Below are 27,853 nucleotides of genomic sequence, written 5' to 3'. Positions count from 1 at the left end.
TAAATATAAAAAATAAAAAAATCACGTTTTTTAAACTTTTGATCAAATAGCGTATTTATTTGTACCATTTTGATAAAATTGAACATGACCACACACAGCCATGATAAGATTTATTATTATAATGATAATATTACTTATTCTATACTACTACTAGCCTACTATTACTGTCAGTATTATTCGATTCAGTAAATAGGACAATCACTTTCGAATCAAAATATGGTTTAACAACTTCTTCAAGAAATATATAACAAATAGAAATAAATAATAAAAAATTACAATTGAGAAAATCTAGCTTCAAACTGTTTTGTAATGATGACTAAAAGCATGCTCTCGGATGTTGACAGAGAGGATAATCGGGCGGCGCTGCAGTTTGAGGAAGTTTAAGATGCGCGAGTCATTTGCGCTCGTCATTATCTGACAGTCAAAACAGTCGCTTCGCTTCAGGACCGGATCAGACTAACGGGAAAACGCATCCGCCCGGGATCACTGTGACAAACCATTCGCTATAATGGGAGCGTCTTCATCTAGCCTTTTGGACGAGAGTAAAATAAGCTACGTAAGAGGTAGGCGAAAATGTTTCTTTCTCGATCACACTAGAGATAACGGTCACAGCTTTCTGTTTTTTAAGAAGTAAAGTGATCTTTATTTTACAAGTATTGTTCCCACTATTTTAAAGCAAAATTCCGAGTATAAGCAAATCACAAAGATATTGTATGTAATTTAATTCCAAGCACAATTAAAACGGTTTTAGACATCAGACGTAGATATGACAGCTACAGTAGTCATCAGTTAATGTTGAATTTTTTGCAGAATTACACTCCCACCTTTAAACTGAGTCTTTAACGAAACCGGAATGCCCCCACCCCTTTTACTCTACCTTTTATCATTCATTCACCAAGTTGCTGAATATCATGCCATTTTCAGTGTAACAATTTACATCTATTGCCATTGTTGTACTTAATGAAACAACTTGTATCACACTTTACATTAGTGTTTAACTGTGTTTACAGTAGTATATTGTAGGCTATATTCAGTGTTGTTGTATGTTATTTTTAACAATACTTTTTATAATACTATAGCAAGTTAGTAGCTTTGTATGTAGCCCAGAGGCTGTCAAGTTTTCTCATTTTTGCATTTCTTCATGCATTCGACCGTTTTTCAGAGATACACTAAAGCAGGGGTCTCCAACCTTTTTTGTGAGCAAGGGTTACCACAATGGATAAAACCATATGGAAAGATACGTTTTTACATCTATTTAAAAACTTTTTGTTGTACTTAATTTTATTTTATTTGTTCATATGTTTTATAATTGTTTAAAATGTTATCATACATAAAAAAGCCAAGCTAATATATAATAAATATGATAAATATCAAAATTTAAGCCATTAGAATGTGCTTTGGTGGGCAACTCACAAACTCCGTGCGGGCAACCTGGTGCCCGCGGGCACCATGTTGGAGACCACTGCACTAAAGTGTGTATGTAATTTCACAGGAATGTCACATATTCAGGGCACATGTACTGCAGAGAATGGGTTTCCTTCCCCTTATGGGGAGCACAGCTGTTCCTGCATAATAGGGATTGTTTTGCTTTTATTTCATCTGGCCAAAAGCGAGCAGGAAGTATTGGACCAGAGTGGAAACTCATTCACTTCTCTTTATTGTTCAGTGTTTTTAACTGATAATTTATTCCCATTTGTTTGCCGACTTAAGCTGTGATCATCTGAATTATTTTGGAATTGCAGTGATATTAACAAAACTTGATTTCGCTGGACAGATGTATTGTATTTCAATCATTGCACACAATAAATACAATAGCTGACATCATATATGTTGTTCAGATGGTAAATTATTAGCAGAAAAATGTCTGGGTTATAAACTGAAACAGAATAGGCTTCAGTCTTGGAGTGAATAACGCCCTTGTGCTCCAAAAACTCAAGTTATTTGCCACGTCCTCTTCACTTTTTTTGGGTCCTGGCATGTATTTGTACAGAGCTGTCCAATGTATACACACACAGGTTAAGTGAGGACTCGGATCACTTCAGGGTTTATACTATAATTAGTTAGCTGTATGTTAAATTACATTTGTTTTCCATCCCATAACACTTTAGCTGAGCCTGAGGCAAAAAGTGTTTTTGTTTATGTCATAAACAGTCGTCCTGTAGAATGCGTGCAGGATGAAAAAATAAATAATAGCCGTAAAGCCGTATATAGGGGTGTGGGCTGACGTAACAGATGGTAAAAATCATAGCAGAATATAAAGGCACACAAAATGTGTCCTTAATTATGAAAACTTACTCTGCTCCCTCTTTCCCTAAACTCCTCAAATGATGTCATATTTTTTGGAACTAACTAGGATTGATTTGGCCAAAAGGGTCTTGAGGTGCTCTGGGCTCCATTTCACATCTGCTGTGAAGTGACCCATATTTTTCGGTGTTTACTGAGTAATGGCCATAAGCAGCTTGTTTAACTGCCATGGCTAAATGTTTATGAGCTTGTTTTGTTACATTATATTGTAGGACAACAGTAGAGCTGCACAATATATAGTTTTATGCGTGCATCTGCAATAGTCACATGATCACAAAATCTTGTTTTTTTTTAAATAAACACTATCTCGGACCCCTTTGCCAGTGGTACACTATGTAAAAACGGTTTTACGTGGCAGAAGAAAATCACAGATGTCTGTGAGAAATCAGAGAGCTATACAAAAAATGCAAGGCAGAAGTTAATTCCTCTTTATAAGTCATCTGGTGAAGTCATCCAGTATTTCTCATATTGCAATATACATCGCAGGAAAACATAACATTGCAATGTAAGTTCCCCCGTACTATCGTGCAGGCCAAGACAGCAGGATAAAAATAAGAGCATACATTTAAAGTCAAGTCATATCCCTACTGAAAAATCCAGCTTAGACCAGCACAAGCTGGTTTTAGCTGGTCTCCCAGCTTGGTTTCAGCCGGTATTGCTGGTGTAGTAAGCTGGTCCACTGTAGCTGTGTTTTGGTCACTTTTTCAGCTGGTCTAGCTGGACTTAGCTGGTCATGCTGGAAGACCAGCTGACCTACCAGCTTGACCAGCTTTGCCAGGCTGGGAGGACCAGCTTAGACCAGCCACTGCCACCTCAAACCAGCCACCAGCTTATGCTGGTATTTGCTGGATTTTTCAGTAGGGATGCAGGTGTGCAAACACTTGGTTTGCACAGTACTGTATGTCTACCCAATAGCAGAGATTTATTTTGTAATGAAGAAATATCACAGGGGCAACAGCGCTTTTGTACTAAATATTAGCATCTCTTGTGTTCGGTTGGACTAAGCACAGTTTTGTGCCCTGTGAGCAAGGTATTTGAGCATCTTGCTGAGGTGTCCTGTTCAATTTGGCCAAATCTCTCTGAAAGGAATCAGATGACAGATTTGTTTTCTGTTCTTCAGCTGTCCTGTTTTTTGTTCCTGGCCATGTCCTACATCTCTGAAGATCATTGTGTAAATCTCCAATATGGATCCACTTTCCAGATCCAGATGTTTAAAAATACAAATTTGTCTTTTTTGCTCTTGTGTAGCTCATTTGTTAAAGCATAGTTTTTGCCATGCTAAGGGTATGGGTTCGAAAGCAAGGTATTGCACACATGCATTTGAGCATGTGTTTAATAGCAATATGTTGTTGTTTTAGCCCCAGTGGCAGAGCATTGCGTTAGCAGTGCAAAAAAGTTGCTTTGTATAAATGTGTCTGTCCAGTGCGTTAATGTATACGTGTACATTTTTCAGTGTTGTTTATTTGTGAGTCATCTGGTGTGACACCTGCGTGATTTCCTGTATTTTTATTTAGTTTGAATGAAAGAGAGACTTCGGAGAGCCTACAGTGAGGATGTGGGTGGGATGGTCATGGTTATTCAAACTTGGTGCAGATGGCTCATTCTGCTCACTTTACCCACCATATGTGAAAATCCACATGTAGGATGACTTTCTATGTGTATGAATTTCCATGACAGACACATTCACTTTTCACCCTTTCCATATCAGCGTTTCGCATTAATCAGTTTTCCCTTTTTGTCTCAAATAATGTTCAAACTTCCTGAAGACATGCAGCTTTTCTTATCTCTATTTCAAAACATTCCTATCAAATTTGCTGGACATTCTTCACAAATTAAGTTCAAAACGTAACTGGTATTAAGGGCAATAATGCAGTTTTAAAATGTAATTTTTCTCCCAAATTGAGTGGGGTGAGAAGGTTTAGGGTTTAAACATAGTGTCTCTGGGTGTTTGTGCTTATAAGAGAATCGGTTTCTTTCTGATGGCATGGGAGGAATGAGAGACTCAGTCTGGGATCTCATCCCAAACCTCTACAGAGGAACACAGAGCACAAAATCGAAGGCTCACACCCTCTGGAAATATTTATTTTAATATACTAGTCGGATACAGACACACGTATGCACACAGAATGATTATTTCTTATTTCATTTTAAAAGATTTTTTTTCTTTATGTCCATGTTTAAGTTAGATCATTCAATCCCATATTTTAAGTCTGGACTCTCTTTTGGACCTTGCTGTGTTGTCATACTTGGTGAGCAGCATACCACATTATAGTTTGGATTCCAAAGTATTATACATCGCAAAATACTTCCTCATGAACCCACACAAAATAATTTAGCTTCCTCTAACAACATCCCATGATTGAAGAACCACAAAACTGTCATTCAGTTTGGATAGGAGAAATAATGGGAGAGGGAGAGAGAAAGTATTTTTCAGCTCCCATTCGTTAGTTACGGATCTGTCTCCCTTGTTTGGTGTCTCAGGCTACAGATCTCTTATTCAGGCCAAGAGGTGATGGGAAAAGCAGTATCCTCTCAGCTGGCCATCCAAACTACTGGACTGGTGGAGAAAAAAAAAAATCATTGATAAGAGTTTAATTCATCTTCGTTTTTTAGTTAAACTGATATAAAATGTGTGGTTACTTTGTAGCATGTTTGCCCAAGAAAACATAATTTTAATGCAAACACAATATGTTTTGTCATATATTATCATCATACTGTCATTTTATATGTTGGTTGGTTCTGCTACATGGAATATGTCCATAATAAAATATTTTATAGTCCCAGTATAACATCTGGAGATACAAGAAATGGAAAGCACTGTTATTGTGTTTCCAAATGACAATTTTTACTTGGTGTAAACTTGAATAAACTTGTTTAAGCTAGATCATGCTTTGGAAGTTAGCAGTGCTTGGGTTGGCAGGAAATGACCTCACTTCACAAGTAACACATACCACTGCATAAACACTTTGTTCTATACTTTGACTGTTAGAAGGGCTGTCCAACCCAGAACCAGTATAGCACTAAACAACAGTGCCAATGTAAAGATAAGGAGATAATAGGTTGTATGATTGTATCGACTCTGATCATAGTTACGTAGGTCCTACGTAAACTACAAGAGATCTGAAAGGAGGGTGGGTTGGGCTCACTTTCTTCTTACTTAAAGGAGACATGTACAGAGATGCAAAGGATGAGTTTTCATATAAAACAGGAAAACCGAATTCCCAGTCCCCATCTTTTCTGTCAGGTTGTCTGTAATTGTGGAGAAGCTGGAAAAACTCTTGTTTATGTGCTATGGGATGAAGAGAGGTTCAAAAGCAGAATTATACTGCAGATGTCCACATACTGTAGTTATCTCGGTCCTTACAGCGCAGTTGAGAAAACGCTTAGCCGTTTTATGAAACGTCCATGGAGACCCTTGACTGAGACCTGCTTAACTCATCATGTGTCTCCATGTCTGTTGTTTGTCTGTTTACACACGTAGCAAAGTGACATTGACACAGTGGGATTAAACAGCTGCTCTTGATTGAAAAATGTGAACTGATTTGTTTGCATATATAGTAGATTCAAAATTGACTATGCAATATGAATCCATGCAGCATTTTTTTCTTTGTTTTGTTTCTTTCTTGAAAGTTGAGGGATTATCTACATCAATGCATCCTGCAATTACTTTTGAGCTGTAATGGGCAACAATTATATTTAAATGCACCTATTACCAAGAAAGTCCTGATGCCATACAAAGATGCCACCATCAATAGTTGCTTGAAAGCTATTGATCTTAATTAACTAGTTTTTATCAAGATGAAAGAATACAGCAAAAAATACTCTGTGTATTCAGAAGGCTGCAAAGGGTCTTGACTTTCTGCACATTTGGATTCATGTTTCTACCTCTTGTGTGGTCTGTGTTGTTCAGTAGTCAGTACAATTAAATCGATTAGGACTCAGTGGATTTCAGTTGAGTTGGACAAACTCTCATGCCTCTGGTAAGAGATCTTGTTTTGCGGTATGCATCTTTGTCCAAGCAGATTTGCTGAGTTTGACTGAATTTAAAGGAACAGGAAATTATTAGCTCATCTCTCCGTTCTCCACAAAGCAATTCCCTTTATATATACCCATTTATATACGCTCAAAAATGATTGACACGACTGAATGTTTAGGCTTTTTTAATAAGTTCAAGTTTGTTTTGGCACTTATTTGAAGATACTCCAGCATCTAAATCTCTTCATTTCTGGTGGTCAGGCCAGAATCCCACCCGGTTCTTTTCTGAAACTAGGAATGCATGGATAAGTGAGCGGTCTGCAAAATAAATTTAAAGGCAGCCGTAATGAAACTCAACTAGGTCAAATATTTTTAGGAATACCTTGCCACAAACCGCCATAAAAGCATTGTTTGGGTGTCGTCTCCAGCCGGGAGCCAGGCTGAAGAGCGGCGATTGATGAGACAGGGGTGGCACTGTTATCAGTGGAGACTTTCTTTCCATCACACCCTGTGCCCAAAATTAAAGTCGGTGCAAAGGACAAACAGCATGAGCCTTTCAAATAAATAACAGTCAATCATGGGAGGTGAGAAAGACCTTGGTTGGTCTTTTAATATTTGGTTGGTTTAAAATGATGTAATGACAGGTGTCTACAAGCCATAAAGAGGTAAGAGGTCACATTTTGGCAAGCTATGCAAACCAAATTGCATAATGTCAAAACTATTAGCTTGTGTTAGAGTTAAATCATTTACACAAACTGCATCTCACCATGCATTTCTGTCAAGATTGTTCTGTCATTTATACTTTATATGTATGAGTCTTTTAGTGCAGATCCATAAAAACAGCATGATGATGACTAGGTAGGTGCCACCTAGGTGTTTAGGTAACTATGGGGCGTTTTCCCGGACAGGGATTAGACTAGTGCTAGACTATAATAAATGTATGAACTGTCCAAACTGAAAACAACTTGCACTGACATATCATTAATTACATCAGTGCCCTATGTTTTGCCTCAAAATGCACAGAAGTAATGTTTTTAGTAAGGCATGTTTGTTTAAACTAGTTATATTTCCTCATTAAACCAAGGCCTGGTCCTGGTTTAAGATAATCCCTGTCCGGGAAACCACCCCTAGGTGTTTTATATAGCATGTCCTTATGAAAACGTGCTGTCTAAAGTAACGTATCTGTGTGCCCAATTAAACTCGAAGAATCAACATTCTATACTTTTTCCTTGGCAAGGAATAATACTTCAAGTGAAATTCACAGGATATTTTCCCTTGGAAAATGGGATCCATGCCTAAGAGTTACTGCAAGAAAAGTTTTGACTTTGGGATGTGTTAAAATGGAACCTGTGCCATGTTATTTTGGCTGTGCAGTGGAGTGGTAAAGCTTTGGCTTACTGTAAATCTCCAGATAATACATAACAGAAGTACCCTGAAATGTGTCATTGTCCTAATCTTCAGGGACAATAGGACAGATGGTTACTGAGCTCCTAAAACTGAAATGATTTTTATTTATATATTTTATTTTTATTTGTTTGTTTATTTATTAGGGGTAATACACTAAGCATTGTTACACAGAGACAATCAATGCTGTGTACATAGAGAATATAGCATAAAGTTAAATGATAAGTCTTGAAATAAATGCCTGACAGTCTGACTGAGGTGACAAACACATTTAGTTTAGGTCTGGGACACAGTAGGAGACCACAGACATAAGGACAGTGTCAAATGATTTTTTACAAAGTAAACGCACACACTGGATGATTTACCGCGAGACCACATACGTGATAACTGTAATGATTTCAATGACATGACCTGAGAAAACCAAATGTTGTGGTATCATGTTCTTGCATGATAAAAGCACCATTGCCATAGTTGTACAAGACAATATTCTTTCTCAGTACTCCTCTTTCATGTCATCTTTGTGGGTGTCTTGTTTTAGCTATAGAAGCACGCAACATCCGGCCATTGCAGCTGTCATATTGGAGGCAGCCCTCTCAAGAGTCCTAAATATCAATCTTGTTTGAAACTTGTTTGATATTTATGATTTGGGATGAGGAAGGCTCCAATGCGATTGGCAGCAGCAAAATAATTGCAAGGACACCACACACAAAAATATTCTGCCGCGGTAAAACACTAATCGGGTCACGCCCCCTTTCAATCGCTGCAAATCTAGTTTAAAATAATCTTCACATGTGTGGCCATCCTGAAGCGTGAGCGCTCTTTTGCTGTTAACTGTCATATTAGCAGAAACTTTAAAAAGAGGACGCTTGCTCTGACCTTGTTTGAGGGTGAGAGGTGCACAAACATGCAGGAAAGAGTGAGCGAGTGGAGTCCGATTCTTCAAGGAAACTGTAAACTTCCCTCACCACAACGTAAGGCCCGCCTCTCCCCTCATTCGATTGGACAATGGAAAGACGCGAATGACGTCGGGCGCATCTCCGCTCTCAGCGCTCCTTCAAAAACGCGTGGGCGGCAAAAAACCGCAAGCCGTTTGGCGTGCATAAACAGCGCGCAAACACTCCCTGCCCATATATATCATTCAAAAAAGGCAACTGCAACTGCAACTGCCATAAACGCGTTTGGTGTGATTGGCCCCTTAGAAGGCAAAAAAAATTGCTGGATTATATTCAACCCAGTGTTGGGTCAAAAAGGTATGAACCAAACCCATTCAGTTATAATTTTTGTTTTAACCCAAAAATCGTCGTTTTAACATATCGTTGGTCAAATATAACCTTTTTTTTATTAATTTAACCCAACAGTTTGGGTTTGTATCTTTATGACCCAACCCTAACTCCATTATTTAAATCCATTGACTTAACTCCACAATAAATCCATTTATTATGTCTGGTTTGTATTATGTCTGGTTTGTACATACGTACAAAGTTTTAGTTTCTTGCATAAGCCTCAACTCATTGGGCACCTATTGTCTGATTCACGATTTTTCATTTCCTTTGGTGTGTAAGTACGATATGCAATAGGTACAAACCTCAAGTAAATGATGACGCGAGTTATCGTCTCCAACATAAATCTCTTTTCTTGGACTACAACAAATACACAGATTGTAGGTAACAGTTTACTTCCTGGGATTGGTGAAGACCGACATTATCATAATTCCCGCTTCGGACTCACAGCCTGTAAGTTAACTCCTGTTAGCACTGCATTGTGAGCGAATCTTTCAAACATGGTAAGGAGCGTCACATTTCCGGCTGACATCAGAGGTATTCAGGCAAATCACAACATACAGATTAACTGGCCAATCAGATACACAGCGCCTTTTAAATCAATGAGTTTTTTACAAAATCTATGCGTTTCAGGAAGAGAGGGATATCTGGAGCTACAAAACACATTGTATTATACCAAATACACAAAATAACGTTTTTAAGCAATGACATAGGTGCTCTTTAATATGAAATTATTTACCAACAATTTACCAAATATAGAAATTAACATAACTGCATTTTTACTTTGAAGTATGTTGTACTTGCTTATAATGCACAACCATGGGCAGGTATTTAAGTAGCAATGTATACCACTAGCAACACCAAGGTCATGGGTTCAAATCTCAGAAACACATATATGCCTGAAAAATCTATACCTGGAATACACTGTATGTTGCTTTAAAAAAAAAAAAAATTGTCAGGTGTACTGGATAAATCTGACGTTTCATGTGTTTACAGGCCGAACAGAAGCTGAGCTGATGAACTTCGGTCCTCATTACAAGAGACAGAGTTACGTTGCATACTTTTCTCATCTGAAGGATGAAGTGGAGCAGCAGAGAGCGGGTCAGGCTCAGTTGCTCAAACAGAAGGTGAGAGTCCCACACTGACAGCGTCTATTAATGTGGTTGTTTTAGTGCTTGTAGCTGTGTGCACCTATGATGTCAAACTTTCGCTCAAAATAATCGCATATGTATGTGCCAAACCCAGAGATCTCAGTTTCTAATATGTGTTTGTCAGCTACAGGAAATTGCTGTAAATAGTGCACTGTCGATTCGTGCCGTTGCAGTGTACAAACCTTTTGTAGCACAAGAGTTAATATAGGTGGTCGACTCTATTATTTTGAGTCACTTTGACACAGAAACACATTTTGAATTGTATGCAATTCTTTTTGCAAGTTGCTTTATAGCTGCAATACGTAACTTTTTTTGGATAAAATTAAATCTGTTAATAAGCAAGTACATAAACAATCAGTGTTTCTAAATTTGATATACCAGTTCCCACATAGTGAATACTATAAATTTGTTACTGACACATTGCCGTTATATCTCACTTCACAGGAGCCTCCACAGGCCTCAGAGGTCCTATATAAAGACAGCATGCTTTACTTTGATGACAACAGGAAGTGGAAAGAGAGATTTGTTGTGGTCCGTGCCGACTATAGCCTGGAGCTACACGATAGCCAGGAGGTCTTTATAAGTTCTCTTATATTATTTCAATGCAGTAGGCACTTTTGTAGGCATTAGAATATGGTAATAATGTCATACTACCCCTATGCATTCAGAGCTACGCAAAGGGAAAAGCTGCACCCCAAAAAATCCTGACAACAGGGGGCACTGTGCTGACCTCAGAAGAGAAATACACTGCCATCATAGACAAGGATTTCCCTGATCCCAATGGTGAGTCTTGCATAGTCAGTGTCATGAACTGTCGGTATCGGCATGGTCATCTGAGAGTAATGTGTCATTTGAATGAATGTTGGCTTGGTGTTTAGGTTCTAAGGATGACTCATCTGCTCCTTTGGTGGTGGTTCCTGGCCCTCTTCCCGTGTACCTGAGACTTCCTTACAGACGAGACTCATACTTTTGCTTCCAGCAGGAAGAAAAGAGAGCACGTTTTGTCTCAATCTTGAATGACTGCATTCGCCATCAGAACCAAGGTAACCATTTGCCACTCAAACCTTGCTTCACTACATCAGTCTCAGGGTTTCACATGTGTGATGTAATGAAATGGATCATTTTAAAGGGAAAGTTCTTCTTAAAATGTCACCAATTTTCATTTCGAGGGGAACCAATTCTGTATTTTAACCCACAAAGATTTAATACCTTAGACGTTCTGGTGACTAACATGCAATATTGGATTTTAGTCTGATTCACGTCTGACTAATACACACGACATAATCAACCGTAAACATTTTTTGTATCTTAGTAGATGGCTGATCAGAAAATACCTCAAGCCACGTGTGTCAACCACTGTTCTCTCATCAGTTTCAACTGTTTTTTTTATTGGTGGTCATGGTGATACACTAATAATATCCAGCAATGCAAAGCTGTCTTCCTGTGTGTGGGGAAGACCTGCTCTGCTTGCCACTTAGTGGTTACATGACTTTTGCAGAGCATGAAGCTGTATGCCAGATAACCAGAACGGAAAAGCACTCTTTTTACACCCTTAAGCTTGAACTGTTTTCACTATCAATATCTTAAACATGACCAAGCTTTTACATTTTAGGTATATAACAATAGAGTTCTGTTTAACAAGGCAAACCGTGCTGTTCTGGGGTGCGTTTCGCAAAAGCAACTAAGTTCTGTTATACCGATAGAGTTAAATGGTAACAACGACCATAGTTAGCTAACGATACTTTTGGGAAACATACCCCTGGATGGTTGCCTACCGGCCCAGTGAAGAATACTTTGGTCTGTAATAAATTTATCTTGGCTCCCACTTGATCACTCAGACAAATAATAGCACACTTATAAACCATAAAATTGCGATCATTGAAACATTTATTTCTGTCACACAATTGTGCTGAGTGGATTACGTAAAGTAAAAAAAATAATAATTGTGATGTTTGACAAAGCAAACATCGATAATGAATGTAGCAGTCAGATTTACCACTTATTTTACAAAGCACAAGATAGTAAAAGTGATGATGACTCTCATACGACTTAAAGAGCACATATTATGCTATTTGAAAGGTTCATATTTGCTTTTGGGAGTCCCCAGTAAAAGGTAATGCATGCAAGGTAAAAAACATTAATTTTATTATAATATGCATTTAATTTTTTCTTAAAATAATTTGTTTGAAGATTCATCTTGCCAAAGCCTTTCTTTGCGTAATGCTACTTTGCTCTGATTGGTTGCAGTTGCATATTACTCTGTGTTTACAGTGGACAGGGACTTCAGTGTACAGTACTCGCATCTTTCTCATTCTTTATAATAATTATACTGTTAAATAAATAAAGCCTCAAAAGAAAAAATTGCTAAAACTTACGTTAGTAAACCGGGCCCACAGCTTGGTATTAAACAACCAAACAACAATGTTATATGCGTTAGCTGAACGGATATAGAGTACTAATAAAGCACCCAACGTATTGCTATATCTTTCATCGTGACTCCAAGTAATAAAAACAAAATTTCATATTAACTCTTTCCCCGTCAGCGTTTTTTACAAAAGTTGCCAGGCAGCGCCAGCATTTTTCATGATTTTCGCAAAAGTTTAATATATATACATACAAATATAAAGATACAATATATCAAATGAAAGAACAGACCCTCTGCTTTCAAACTAAAAAGTTTCATCCTACCTTCATTAGTTCTCTTTTTATTACCTCTCAATATGGCTAGGTTTCTTCAAAAACACCAAATTTTAAGCAAAACCCTGAGATAATTCAATTTTTGTAAAAGACTTTTGATAGAGATTAGATTCAGAGCGATCCTCAAAACTTACATGGACATACAGCTGTTTGACCTAGGCCGATACTTCTGGGTTTTATAAGTTGTGGAAGAGCGCCATGTGGATAATAGCGGTATTGGGGAAAGCCGTAAATACTTGTCATTGGCAGGGAAGCGTTTTTTCTTAATTGATGAGTTAACTTGTCAATGGCGGGGAAAGAGTTAATCAACACATTTGTAGACAATAGCGGGCTGAATTTACAGCCTTCTCCTTTGGAGGTGAAAATTAACCGCTTTCACAGCGCAGAGAGAGAGCACAGCATCCTCTCGACATGACGTTATCCACATGGTTCATATATTCGCGGTAGAGACTACTTAGAATGTAGGCGGGCATTGCTGTGACGTAGCAACTTTACAGAAAAAGGATTCGATTGGGCAACTTTATTCAGTGACTCCGAGTCGACTCTTTCTTTCAAAAAACAATAACTTTAGTAATGGTACACTTTCAGCTTTGCAGCTTATGCATACTGTTTACATTCACTTACCACTACATGACACACTGCGTGAAAGGTAATTTTCACAATCCTATAATATGTGCTCTTTAATTTTTCATGCTAATTCTGAAACCATTTATATTCATTCCTATATTTTTTTCTGTTCACGGGTGGCTCTGCAACCACAAAAGAGAACCTTCTGAGAACCGTTCACGTGATCCTGTATTGCAAAGTTTTGTAAGTCAGGACAAAGATTTCAAAATATGTTTTTTTTTAATCTCTCTTCTCTTTTTTAATCTATTTGCAGATTATCTGAGGAGTAGGGCATGTGAGGTACAGGCTTTCCTAAAGGCCATTCACTTCTACAGGCAGGAGAAGGGGCACTATGAGTCATGGGATATGCTGGTGGGCACTGACTATCAGGTGGGCCTATTTGTCTATTATTTTTCCATCAGTCACCATATTACTCACATGCAAGTCCAAAACCAGAGAGTACACTGGCAGAATGGCATTGTTCACTTCTTTTGACTAAAAGATGAGTCATACCTTTTGTAATGAAGTGACCAAACGGTACAGTATTTCATTAATCCAGACCACTGTTGGAAGCTGTGTGATGCAGGCCGGTGGAATTTGTGACTGAGCCACTGGTCAGTGATTTAGGATTGAGGCTAAAAATCACTGACCAGTGAATACTTAAAAAAAATATTATGCTTACAATGCTATATATGGGAGTTGGAAACAATATATGTTGGTGAGACAAGACCCACCTTTTTTATATATATAAGATAGATAGATACATAGATTGATCTTTACGGCCATTTATGACTGCCATTTATTCATATCACGCGTTAAGTCTAAGCTTTTATAAACGTACGGCATACACTACATTCTCAGGGCATCTCAGATGACATCATTCGAGATGACAGTATGAAGATAAAGGTTAAGATTCTGTACACACACAGTTCAGTAATTTACGGGACTGACAACCACATTCTACAACCGAATTAACTCCCGCAAAATGCAGGTAGTGACAACTCTGCAAAGTGTGTACATAACTGAACTGAACAACTAGTACTTAATAAAGTGTTTAAACGTGCATTATGGACATGACAGGTCTCTCTTCTGAAAAATAAATGCCTAGAAGGGGAAAAAACCTTCTGTATCTGCGGTGCAGAAAATGACAGAGGCACGAGCGTTTGCTGGCTAAGTTAGTGTTGCCAGATCTTGCATGAAAAAAAAAACGGCGAACAAGAAAAATCCAATAATAAGCCGAAATAAATCCAAATATTGGGACCGGCACCTTCACACTTTAATAACACCAAAAACTTGATCACTTCATGAGCTAAAAGCCTTAACGGTTATGCGCCAAAACGGTATGTACGTACAAAAAAGACGAGGACCTGGCAACACTGCAAAACACTGTGACCAAATTATTTTGCTACGGTTATCTCTGTGTCAATCATTACATTTTTGGGAGTGATCTTATTCTGTACAGACATGTAACGAACATTTAGGGGATTCACTCTCGCATTTAAATGCGGTTGTCACTCCTGAAAGTTTGCAGTGTGTACGAGGTCATTATGAATGTTAGAAATGTTTTGCTGAAAATAGCCACAAAGTATATTATTGTATCTTGTTATAATCACCTTTTTGCCTCCCTATGACACATTGCTTTTATTGTTTCCTAATCTTTGTAAGTTGCTTTGAATAAAAGCGTCTTCTAAATGCCTAAATAAATGTAAATGGAAACTATGTAGTACTGAATTTCAGAGTTAGATCGTTTTCAGGAGTTCAGGATTTTTTAGGTGGGCCTAAAACGATGGCTCAATAAAACACTTGAACGACCGTGCACGGCCCCACCCCTAACACAACCGTGTGCATATATTCAGGTTGTAGCAGTATTTGAAAGTTGAGAGAGATGGCAGCGAGTGGGTGTGGTTTCAGCACAGACAGCGGGCAGGGACACGTCCCCACTGCTTGACGGCAGAGAATACTGCCTATTTTAATAACTTATTTTATTTACTTTTAGTTTTTTTCCTTCATTTAAATTTCCTTTTTTATGTGGTGTGACAAACTCAGAACACATTTAATATCTGACTTTAATACAACTGATATAGCATTTGGACCCACAAGCAGGTCTGTGTGATGTCAGACTTAACATGTGAATAAAACGCATAAAATATCATTTATGTTTATAACATTAACAGCCCTTTCGTGCCAACAAATAACAAATATGTAACTCTAACTATGAGGAAAACAGTAATGGTGAATGTTGCACTACAATTTAATATGTTGCTTCTGACACCAAAATCCCTATTATTAGAGGATGTAAGATCTTGAGATCACAGCAGGGTCTAACAGGATGTCCTGTACCCAATCAAAGGAACACCTCTGCCTTCCTTAAACTATTGTTAGGTCCCATTTTCAACCCTTATTTGGTAAAAAAGGTGTTAGTGTGTTAGGAAACCAAAATAGCGGTTATGAAAAACAAACTCAAGCGGATGGACAGGACCCCAACGCCACTTACTGTATGACACAAATAAACACAAATATTTCAAATTAAAAAGAGTTAGAGATACAATTAGTACAGCTATGGTTGTTTTGGGACAACATGCAGAATAATATTTGACTGGCGGCGATTGACCATTCAGAATCAAGTATCCCATATCACAATGTATTATGTCATTCGAAAGCATGTTCAGTGCTCTGTGACACTAACAGACAATCTTCTGTCTTGATCGGCCATGCATTCGGTGATTATATCTGTTTTGTGGTTATGTGTTGAGACTGACTCGTTGCTATGACATTACAACAATCGATTGATTCTGTGCTTTTACGGTTTCTTCATGACTCAATAGCATGAAGATGTTTGATGTCTGTGACTCATTTACAGCTCTCTGAATCTGCTGTGACTACCCACAGTCCATATTGACTCTCTCTGTGTGTTTGCAGGTGCTTGCTAACCTGGTGATGGAGGAGCTGCTGCCCTCTTTGCAGACTGAGCTGTTGCCCAAGCTAAAAGGGAAGAAGGCGGAGAGGAAGAGGGTGTGGTTTGTGGTCAGTGACATCAACATGCTCCACACTTCTATTCTTAGGGTTCAAGTGCTTAACTTTGACATAACGTGTTGTGCAACATTTTACTTCATACTTTTGGTTCATGAATTTGACAGAATAATATGTCTTTGGAAATCTAGTCTGGTCTTCATTACCACACTAAATGTTTTATATCATTAAACATAATTATTTGGTTGTAGCAGAGGTTGCAGCTCTATAAATGGTGTTTTTGCTACTGTCAAAATTTTGACAAAAGCAGCTTTGAGTTGACCATGAGTGGGTTTATGTTGCCACATTTAGGATGTGATGTTTTTGTTTTCTGTTTCTGTGTGCTTAGACAGTAAAAGCGACTTATGAGATTGTGCAGGAACAGCTGCGAGAGGGACTAGAGAGTTTAAAAACTGAATGCAGAGATGCTACAAGACAACAAGAGGCGCTCATCCGGTCAGACATGGACCAGATCATCAACTCACAGACATTCCTAGAAACTAAACTGCAAGGTATAGACCGACAATGTGTCTATACAGAGTATCAGTTGTAAATATAATGTTTAATTTTTATTATTGTATGTACACAGCTTCGAATAATAATATAAAGTACCTAACTTATTTCCATGATAGCTGTCAGGAACAATAGGGGGGATGTTTCCTGGACTGGCTTAGTTATATTAGATTATATTAAAGTCGCCATGTAAATAAAATGAAAAGCTGTCATTTGTTTTGGAATATTGTGGTATTTTTTACAAATCTGTAAACTTCAAATTTTTTTTAAAATTCCTGTGCCCTCATAATCTTTAATCAAAAACGCAAATCTCCTCCCCTCCACGAAATTATCTCTCTTTACTTCGTACGTATGGCAGGTGGGCGGGGTCCAGAGGAAGATCGCTGCGATTAACAGTTTGCAACACGACCCAAATGATTCAATCAGATCTCAATGGGCAAATTCAAACCCAGCCATGCTTTTTTTTTAGATGCCGGATTCACTTGGATATACGTCACCATTAGCCTTGCTCCGCCCTCCTACGTGCTTCCGCTTAATTTTCATTTAGCCTCAGTACTACGTCTGGGACTGCTGTGTAGAGTTTTGTTTTCTCCTGCAAAAATCTGCAGGTCCAATCAGCGAACAGAGGGGGGTGGCTAAGAAAGATGACGTTGAGGTCGTGCGTCAGTTTGAGTTGTAGTTCAGTAATGGCAGCGGAGACAGACGTGAGAAAAGCTATTCGGTCCGTTGTTGCCAAACGTTAGCGATTGGTTATGGCAGATTCTGAGAGACTCTGGGCAGATCCAATAGTTTTTAACTTCAACAGAGGACCCTCCTTAACGGAAGTAACGCTTTGCAATGGAGCATGGCCAGACTCTCTGTACAAATTAAATGAATGTACGAGAGTCTGGTTGGACCAGGCTACGTCACCATGGGGAAAGTTAGGCAATCGCTACTTCCGTTTCATTGTGACTTATTTTTACAAGCATACCTTATAAAAAAATAACAATACTGGTGTGGATCTTGAGACAAAACAATGGCACTGATATATGGTAAGATAGGTCACTGCAAGATGTTTTTAAATTAAGGCAGTTCAAACATGTATTTTATTCTGGGACTGGGAGAAGTCCTGTCCAGGAAACCGCCCCTAAGTGTTTAAAACAATACTCTGCTAAATGGTGCATACGAGAGTTGGTCAAGTCAAACTGGGACTTGTGTATACTCGTGAGGCCCTTCATTTTAGTGGTTTTCCAGACATGGCTTATCCCAATCCCAGACTAAAATTCATGTTTGAGCTGCCTTAATTTAAAACATCTTGCACTGACGTATTTTCACATACAGTAGCTACCGTGCAAAAGTATTAGGCCACCACCACCAGACTTGTTGTTTTAGAAGTTTTAATGTCCATCCATAATTATTTTTCAATCTATTTTATTAAGATACTTACAGAAAATACAGATAATATGTACACAAAAATAAAAAAAAATAATTTTCAGGCCTAAACGTCGTCTTTAGGCATCGTCTGTGTTTAGTGTGTCCTCTCTTGGCACTAAACACATCTTGAGCATTTTTTAAGCAGAATGAGGTAAAGAGACTAATTTCTTTAAAATTAGAAATAAGGATTTAATGTTATTTAGGTTTAAGAGATCCTGCAGTTTCCTGCTATTGCTCAAGTGGAAGGGGAGTTTACCCTAAAAACTTGACACATCAGATTAGATTTTTTAGTTTGATAGTTTTTAATACTATATACACGTTTCCTGTACTTTCTGGATGTATTCTATTAAAGAGATTGAGAAACAATTATATATGATCACTATAACATTGCAAAAACAACAAATCTAATTCTGGCATGAAGGCCTAAGAGTTTTGCACAATACTGTATATCAGTGCCATTGTTTTATCTCAAGATGCAAACCACTGGTAATGTTTTTAATGAGGTATGTTTGTAAAAACTACTTAAACATCCTCATATAACTAAAGCTTAGTCCTGGATTCATCTAAACCCTGTCCTGGAAACATCCCGATTCCCCATAATGATATAAAGAGAGTTGAATACATTCTACATAGTATCAAAATACAGTTATGACAAAAAAAACCAAAGAAACACAAATAATAAATGTATTCTCATGTTTGTTTCTAAACATCTTTCAAGCTTTGGTATCAGAGCCAGCCATGAAATATTGTTCAGAGAGTGTAGCCCCATACCTGGCTTCAATCCTGGAAGAGCTGATGGGTCCAATCAGTACAGGCTTCCAGGCCGCCAGGTTGCTACTGGAGGATGAGCTGACCCGAGTCTGCAAGGACTTCCCTCAGGATGGATTCACAGAGGAGCTTCAGAAAGTAAGAGTGCAGGACATTCAAGTCTGTGTAAACCCAGTCAATAAGTCATTTTTTTTACATAAAATCATTCTACATAATGTAAACAACATTCTGTAAAAATATAACCTTGATATCTTTAATATTGACTGAGTAACACTTCAAGTCAGGTCAACTTTCTCCCTTAGTGAAAAAAGGAAATGTTGGACAACAGAGCTGACTTCATCTCTCCTGAGATCTCATGACTCTCTCTGTGTTTCAAGGCTCTGCAGCAAGTCGGGCGTGACCGGCTGGAGGACTGTTACCAGCACGTGAACGTCCTGAAAGAGCAGCTCCAGGAACTTCGCAACCGCTTCAAGTTCTCCAACACAACACGGGTCGTCCACTCCACCCAGACCCAAATGCAGCAGCTGGGCCCAAAGACTTATTACCGTATTTTCGGACTATAAGTAAAACTTTTTTTTTTTATAGTTTTGCGGGTCCTGGAACTTAAGTTCAAGTGCAAATTATACATCAAAATTATTTCATATGAACCAAGAGAAACCATTACTGTCTACAGCCGCGAGAGTCCGCTCTATGCTGCTGCCGTATTTATGTTATTCAGTGGATTCAGTGGACCTGTTTGAACTTTATTTGGCTTGTCGTGTTAATTTAGCCTATTCAGCCTTCCAGGTTTGTTCGATATGCTTTTGTGTATCGTGTAAATAACGGTTTATGTTACTTTAACATGTACGGATACCTATTCAGCCTGCTGTTCTGTGTGCCATTGTTTAGTTGAATAACTTGCCTTTCCAGATTAAATGTCTGTTCTTCGGCTTGGATTTTGTGAAATCATTTTCTAAATAAATGCGACGTATAGTCCAGTGCAACTCATATGGGTGATTCTCACGAAATCCAGACTTAGAAGGTGTCCAGCATCAAATATTTTTAAAAAGCTCTTGAAGCCAATTATTTTTTGCACATATAAGATTAAGGTCTGAACTTACTATAACCATTACTTTTAGAGGATTTAAAACATATTTCCTATAGAATTATTTACATTTTTAGATTATCATTATAAATAATTATCATTACCGCAACATGATATTACATTAAATATATTCATTTACAAACTCATGTTTCGGTAATGAGAACTAAAAAGTTGTCTAGGTACTATGACAAACAAAATTTCAACTTTTATCTGAAGGGAAAAAATAAGAACTGCTTACCTGGTAGCCATCTTGAGTGTCACAGTCAATTATGTCCCTTCCAACCATTTTTTGTTGTTGAAAATGTTAGTTCCTTGAGGGCTTAAACAATCATTGAAAATTGTTCCGTACACATTTATATTCCTTATTATTGTCTCTACATTTACCAATTATCACCAAATACCACATGTTTCTTTACTGTAAATGTTTATAGCATAACATGCACTGAAGGAAGCTTTTTATTTTTTGGATTTTTTAATTACAAATATTTCCATGTCAAAGAACCCAAATCCAGTCATGGAAAAATTGGTTTGTATGATGTCATGTGAAATCATGTGCAAAATAGTACATGAAGAGAAGTTTGTAACTGTATGCTTCTTATTTTGATACTCTTACTTTACATTTACTTTTTTTATCAAAATGTTTCATGACACCTCATAAGTCTAATTTCGCGAGAATCACCCATATATGTTTTTTCCTCTTCAAAACGCATTTTTGACTGATATGACTTATAGTCCGTAAAATACGATATTTCAGTGCAGAGCACTAGTAAAATTGGTAGGGACTTTTTTGCTTTGCTGTCGACTGACTTTTGACCAAAAACTATTTATGCAATTAAACTGCTGCCATCTTGGTCAGGTTTAATGGCACAAATAGTTTTTGTGTCATCAGGTTTGACTCCCGATACAGGCCAATATCTTGTATCTTTTATCAAGAGAATATAAACTGTATACTGATTGTTTCTTACCCACTCTATTTAGCTGATGGAGAATGGAGTCTTCACATTTGAACAGCTGCTTGAATCTGGATTGAAGGATAAACCTGACAAACAGGCCTCACTCATGGAGAAAGCGAAGCTACGTGTCCTCAAGGTTGGGTTTGCCCACTTATACAGGACAAAACAAGAAATAACTGCAATACAGTAAAGCATGGTCATTATTATGTATTTACTTTAGCAATTCGACTATGACAGCAGCACTGTAAGGAAGAAGATTTTTCAGGAGGCCCTTGTTGATATCACTCTGCCTGCCATCAGGAGAAATCTGGCCCCTGGCTGCAAAACTGTACGTACCGTTCCTCTGTAAACTAATGGTCGTTAAATACACATAACTTATTTGTACTGATCATTAGAGAAAGATTAAAGGAATAGTCTACTCATTTTCAATACCAAAATATGTAATCACCCCAACCAAGAATTGTTGACACATCCCTCCATCATCTGCGCGCGCGCACGCAAGCGCTGGGACGCTTCGATAGCATTCAGCTTAGCCCAATTCATTCAATGCTACCATTTAGAGATAAAGTTAGAAGTGACCAAACACATCAACATTTTCCTATTTAAGACGAGTAGTTATACGAGCAAGTTTGGTGGTACAAAATAAAACGTAGCGCTTTTCTAAGTGGATTTAAAAGAGGAGCTACATTTTATGGCGTAATAGCACTTTTGGGAGTACTTCGACTCGGCGCAGTAACACCCTCCCTCTTCCATTATGAGAGGGAGAAGGGGAGCGGACTTTTCAGGCGAGTCGAAGTACTCCCAAAAGTGCCATCGAAGCGTCGCAGCGCGCTCCAGAGCCTACGTGCACGCACACAGACGACAGAGGGATGCATCAACAACTCCCAGCTAAGGCAATAACACACTTCAACATTGAAAATGAGTAGACTATTCCTTTAAGAAATACTTAAAGGAGAACACCAGCGTCCTTCAACATTTTACTATGTTCCCACCTCAACTTAGACAAATTAATACATTACTATCTTTTTTTAATGCGTGCACTCAATCCCTGTACAGCATGTTGTGAATGTGTTAGCATTTTGTCTGGCCCATTCTTTTCTTAGGGTCCAAACAGGAATGAATTTAGAAGCCACCAAACACTTCCATGTTTTCCCTATTAAAAGACTCTTACATGAGTAGTTACATGAGTAAGTATGGTGGCACAAAAGTGGATTTAAGCGGATAAAAAATGAGAACTATATTGTGTGGCGGAGGAGCACTTAGTTTGCAGCACTTCGACCTCGGCGTGCAGTAACATCATCACTCCTGACTACTCCACCTCTCACTCAAACTTCCGTCAATATTACTGCGCCAAGGTCGAAGTGCTGCAAAATAAGCGCTCCTCCGCCACACAATACAGCTCTCACCTTTTCGATCCGCCCAAAATACGTTTTATTTTGTGCCACCATACTTACTCGTCTAACTACTAATGTAAGAGTCCCCAAATAGTGAAAACATGGAAGCGCTTGATGGCCTCCAAACTCATCCCTGCCCGGACCCCAAGGAACGAATGGGGCCAGGCCAAACGCCAACACAGTCACGACGCGCCGCACAAAGACCAAGTGCACGAACCGAAAAAAGATATTGATGTATTCATTCGTCTAAGTTGAGGTAAGAACATACACTGTAAAACCCGACAAGTTCAGAGTACTCAAAAATTTTGTTGAAACTGATTACATAAATTTTTTTAAGTAAACCAACATCAAACATTTTAAGTAAATATAACTTAAAAAATTTCAGTTAACCCAAATTTAAAAGTTTATGCTTCGTTTTATTAAATCTTTAAGTACAATATACATAAAACTACTGTTTATTATAAGGACTGTTTTACCATATATATTTTTTGTATACCGTACTTAAACCTCTTTTTACCAATAAATTTTGTTCACAAGTCACAGAAACAGATCATGTGACTCATGAAAATTTAAGACAAGTGAAGTGAAAGTATATTGAGACTGAACTCAGTGCAGACTTTCACACAGTCATAGTTTATATGATAAACCAACATATATCCGACCTACATCCTAAGCACAGGCACTACACTTCTGAACAATGGTAACCACAAAACTAAAAAATAGCAAACTCTTATAAATCTCCAACATAAATAAATGTTTAACACTACTGAGTCTCTCTCTTTACTAAAAAACACATAAAATAGCACTTAATTTCAAAAAATGCTCTCGTATTGCAGGCTCATGCAAAGCATGCTGGGAACTGGAACCTCCTCAACCAATCGTGTTGATTTAACTTTAAACTGAAGTAAATTTGCAGTGCCAGACTCTTTCTTAGCTTACCTGGAAATTTGAACTCATCACAACTACCAAAAGTTTGTAATTATTTGCAGTGTTTAGTACAGTTAGGCAGTGGTATTGAAATGACTCCGTTTGGAAGTAATAAATAAATTTTTTGAGTTCTTTGACTCATTTTATTTGAGTTTGTGGAACTTAAAATGGCGAACTTGTTGAAAACACATAAAAATTTTAAGTCCAATAAACTTTTTCACAGTTTTGAGTTCAGTTCACTCATTTTAAATGAGCACATTATACTGTTTGGGTTTACAGTGTAGTAAAATATTGAAAAATGATGGTGTTCTCCTTTAAGAGTTGCCAAGACTGTTTAAATGACTAACTATACAAGTCTTTACAAAGACACAAATGTATAGATAGGTGTTGCTATTGTAATACTCTGGGGTAATTATTGTTTACCGTTTAATCCAATCAGAGCTGAAACCCTTTTCCCTTTTTATTTTGTAGGAGCTTCAGAATTTTGAACAGTTCATCTTTGCCGACTACACAAACTTTGTTCAAGTGGAGAATGTCTATGAGAACATATTACTCAACATTCTGAATAATGAAGTTAACAAAGGTAAACTTTAGTGGCTGCGTTAAGTATCTAAAAACTGGCTGGTTTTGAGTTTCTAGTGAATTTATAATCCTTCTTTTCCATATAGTGGTAAAAGAGGCGGCCAATCTGAAGAAGAACAACCTGTTTGGTGACAGCACTGACCTGCAATGTGTAAGTCAAAGCAGCCTGGCAGATAGCCGGACTCCGCCCCTCTCCGCCCCATCTAGCCCACCAGTACCGTTGGCCTCGGCGACTCTCTCTCAACAGGCAGAACAGAAGCCCACCACATCATTTGAAGGAACTATCAATCCGAAATCTGACCCTTTAGTCATACCCACAGTCACAATTACGGTCTCTTCACCAGAATCTGTGGAACCACCATTAGGTGTTGCTGAAACAAATCAATCAGATCCATCAGCATCATCTCCTGATTCCAAAGCAGTCACATCTGACATCTCAGTGTCAGAGATTAAAACAGAAACAACCACATTTGATGCTCCCACAACAGCTGTTGACGTTTCTTCAACCAAACCTGAAACAGATTCATCATCTTCAGGACCAGAGGAACTCCCTTCTGAAGTAAAAGATGCTGATACAGAGGAAACCTTGCCTGACAAAAAGGAACCTTCTGCTGATAGTTCCTCTGTGATTTCTGACCAAGCAGTTTATCTCAAATCAACACCCGAGCCTAATGCAGAAAGTCCTCAAGCAAATATGGAGGTTCCTCCGTGTGTTATTGTTAAAGCAGATGTCGAAAGCAAAGATGTAACTCCCGCTCAGTCTGAAATAGAAAATGGATGTGCACAACCTGACGTTTCTGCAAATATTGATGCCGAAGTTCACCCAGACCTGTGTGTTAAAGACACTGACGTAACGATGGCACTAATAACCAGCGCGTGCGATGAGAAGACTGTGGAGAACAAGGCCTGTGAAGCAGCGCCCTCTATTGATGAAAAGAAAGTAAATGTCGAGGAAGACGTCACTAGAACGGATGTTTCTCCTTCACTTGACTCTGTTCCTGATAGTCCAGTAGAGGACGCTGTTGCTTTAACATCAAACGACACGGTACCAGAGGAGGTCTCCATTGACGATAGTGTGAACGCTATCAGAAATCTGATCATGGAGGTCATTGAAATAGAGGACGAAGTGACACCCTGTGTTGAAAATTAGCCTTAAAATGTTGAATGAAAATTGTTACGGCTATGACTGTGCCCCCTAAATAACCAAGACTATCATGTGTCATTGTATATTATGTTTTTTACTTGCAGCTGTATTTTAATTGTTTTTTTATGAATAATCTTATTATTGGACTACACCATTTGGCAAGAAATTATTTTATTAAAATAGCTTTAAAACCAAGTGCATATTTATATAGCCCTTTAAACTGCATTTTGTATCATATGAAGTTTTTAAACATTTATATTTTCAGTTTTTTATATTTGTGCTCCTAAAAAAAACATTGTGGGGCCAATAAGCTGAATGACAAACATTAGAAAAATCTACATTTAAAAAAATACTACATTATGAGGTACAGATTTTTTTCGCAGTCTAACATGTTTTTTAAAAACTGGCCTATACAGATTTTATACAGATGGATGGTCCTTATACTGAGTCAATTTTTTTAAATGTTCAACTCTCCCCCCTAAATGTATTAGGATATCAATAAAAACACACTATGTGCAAAATTTTGAATTGTTCCTACAATATGTAGAGGTTGCTCAAAGCCTTTGAATATTTCCGAAATCACATATTCTTGCAAAAACTGTACCATACACACATAAAACTTGCTTCTTGGAGGGTAACTTTGCTATTTCAGTCTCTTCTGATCCGAGTAACCATATAGCGGACTTGCTTCGTGTTGCTTCAGCCATTGTCTCCATGTATATTGCCTATTGTGCTTCATTCACATTGAAGCTTTCTTGCTTTGAAAGACATATCACAACTAAAACAGGAGTTTTAATTGCATGGAGCATGCTCAAATAAGTTCATTTGCCATAAATATACTTAATTTAACAATTAAACATGCTAGCACAAAGTATCACATAATACACAAATGTGTTAAACTTCAAAGGTCTTAAGCAACCTCTAAATGAAGAGTTTCGTTGCAAAACGAGATACATCCGTTTTTTTAATTGTTCAGAAATCTCGTTTTTTGGTTGTGCATTCCAATTAATATCAATTCAACTGCAGTTGGTTTGTTTTGATTTAAACCTTCATAACTTAAAAAATACAGCTAAGTAGCACCATAAAACCAAATAATAACATGATAACATAATAATAAACATGTTTTGACAAAAATGTTAAACAATGGATTTATCTCGTTTTGCAACTAAAGTCTTCAAATATTAATTAATTTTTGAAAAAAATTGCCCATTTTTTATTTATTTATTCAAACATATTGGTGGGGTGAGAGCATGAACTTTTAAAAGTTGAAAAATAAGGACCACCCTAACGTAGAAGAGCTAAACAATTATTTTGTACCGTCCTGTATTTACTGATCAGTTGAAACTGGTACACTTTTGTAGATACAGGCATTTATTATTGAGAGAAAATAAATTGACACAAAACTTTAGTGCATTTTTTTATTTCGTTTGTCTGCCATTAAGGACAATTTACTTAATTCATTAACTCACAGGATCATTATACAGTAGCAGCAAAGGGCAAGATCGTAGGAGGCACCTTTTGTGTCTGGAAATACAGAGATGTCCTGAATTGTAATAATTAAAAATTTACTAAAAGTGACAGTACTGTTTTTTAAACATTTAAAAATTATGGCTACAGCAATAATACAACATATAATAAACAAGTAAATATATACACATAAAGTCATAACAAAGGCAACATTTAACGCCCTATAAATAAAATAAAAAATATTTGTACAACAATTCCTGGACATAGTTACTGTAGGTAGTTAATTTAATTCATAAATAGCTCTACGGAATAACATCTACTTATATATGATACATTTCTGACACATACCAAGTACAGAACACAGTGTTGTTATACATGAGAAGTAGTGCAACATATCTGATATAAATGATGTAAGGCTACATTTTAAAAGCTGCATATGCAATCGGGTTTCATCCAAGCATACTTCTTTGTAATAAATAATATCTAAATTATAAAGTTACTGGCTTTAAGTTAAAGTTCATCATCGCACATTTTCTTGATAGGATGAGAGTTACAGTAGTTGGTCATCCAATTACATCTTAGTACTGATTATGACAAATCAGTATGAAATTCATGTAGTGCAGTTACAGTTAAAGTGAATTCCCTGCAATCCCAACATGTGTCAGTAACTAAATAACTGAAATGTAACCACCAATAATGTTTGTGAAATTAGCAACTTTGCTTCGTGGCAACTGGAGCATGCAATACAATTACAGAGTACCCTGTATATGACTGGAGTTTTACGAGATCTTAAGTCCATGAAACCACAGAGTTTCAGCGAACACATTTTCCAATTACTTTTTAATGCTGTTTTAAATAGATATATCAAGCAATTGTGTTTTACCATCATTTAGATATTTATCTATTAAGCATGTTATTATGTTAATGAATGCTATAAAAAGCACTTCACTGGGGGCTCTTCATTAAAATGCCTTTAAAACTAGGGTGGGCTCACATTTTGTTGAAGAGGAATAGAGTGACTGAGTTTGTTCACCGTGCTAGAAATAAAAATGGACTTGCAAAAGATGTAGTTACTGTAGCAGCGCTGTCTGTTGGATCAGTACCCGTGGAAGAACGGCTCATCTGGACGAAAACCATAGGCGGTGGCAGGACGTCCATCGGATCCGTTGCTAAGAAAAGAGA

The 27,853-nt window shown here is 37.6% G+C and overlaps 2 protein-coding genes and 1 long non-coding RNA gene across 5 annotated transcripts in view; 1 reads left to right on the top strand and 2 right to left on the bottom strand.

Annotated features, from left to right (window-relative positions):
• Nucleotides 1-363: 363 nt before the first annotated feature.
• Nucleotides 364-26,612, top strand: niban1b (niban apoptosis regulator 1b). Its single transcript, XM_073876356.1, has 14 exons — nt 364-563; nt 9,960-10,090; nt 10,559-10,687; nt 10,783-10,897; nt 10,993-11,157; nt 13,692-13,807; nt 16,337-16,441; nt 16,776-16,938; nt 19,071-19,258; nt 19,498-19,647; nt 21,186-21,293; nt 21,378-21,485; nt 23,950-24,061; nt 24,147-26,612. Exons 1-14 carry the CDS (start codon nt 509-511, stop codon nt 25,208-25,210), a joined length of 2,709 nt encoding a protein of 902 aa, XP_073732457.1. The 5' UTR covers nt 364-508; the 3' UTR covers nt 25,211-26,612.
• LOC129442367 (uncharacterized) lies at nt 4,361-24,338 on the bottom strand. 3 transcript variants are annotated; one of them, XR_012373304.1, is made up of 5 exons: nt 24,203-24,338; nt 21,170-21,333; nt 19,124-19,281; nt 16,349-16,399; nt 4,361-4,861 (listed from the first exon to the last, which is right to left on the bottom strand). It is a non-coding gene; the product is annotated as an uncharacterized lncRNA (long non-coding RNA). The 3 variants fall into 3 exon arrangements; XR_012373300.1 differs by having other exon boundaries at nt 19,124-19,249; XR_012373301.1 differs by lacking the exon at nt 16,349-16,399 and having other exon boundaries at nt 19,124-19,249.
• Nucleotides 26,609-27,853, bottom strand: part of kifap3b (kinesin-associated protein 3b) — a 36,958-nt gene continuing 35,713 nt past the window's right edge. The window contains exon 20 of the mRNA XM_073876357.1: nt 26,609-27,840. Within this exon, the coding sequence (XP_073732458.1) occupies nt 27,768-27,840 (73 nt within the window). The 3' untranslated portion in view covers nt 26,609-27,767. The remainder of the gene's footprint in view (nt 27,841-27,853) is intronic.

Source organism: Misgurnus anguillicaudatus, chromosome 2 (genome assembly GCF_027580225.2).
Source record: "Misgurnus anguillicaudatus chromosome 2, ASM2758022v2, whole genome shotgun sequence".
Classification (NCBI taxonomy): Eukaryota; Metazoa; Chordata; class Actinopteri; order Cypriniformes; family Cobitidae; genus Misgurnus; species Misgurnus anguillicaudatus.
Note: the sequence above shows the minus strand (reverse complement) of the source record. Positions and strands in the feature narration are given on the sequence as shown.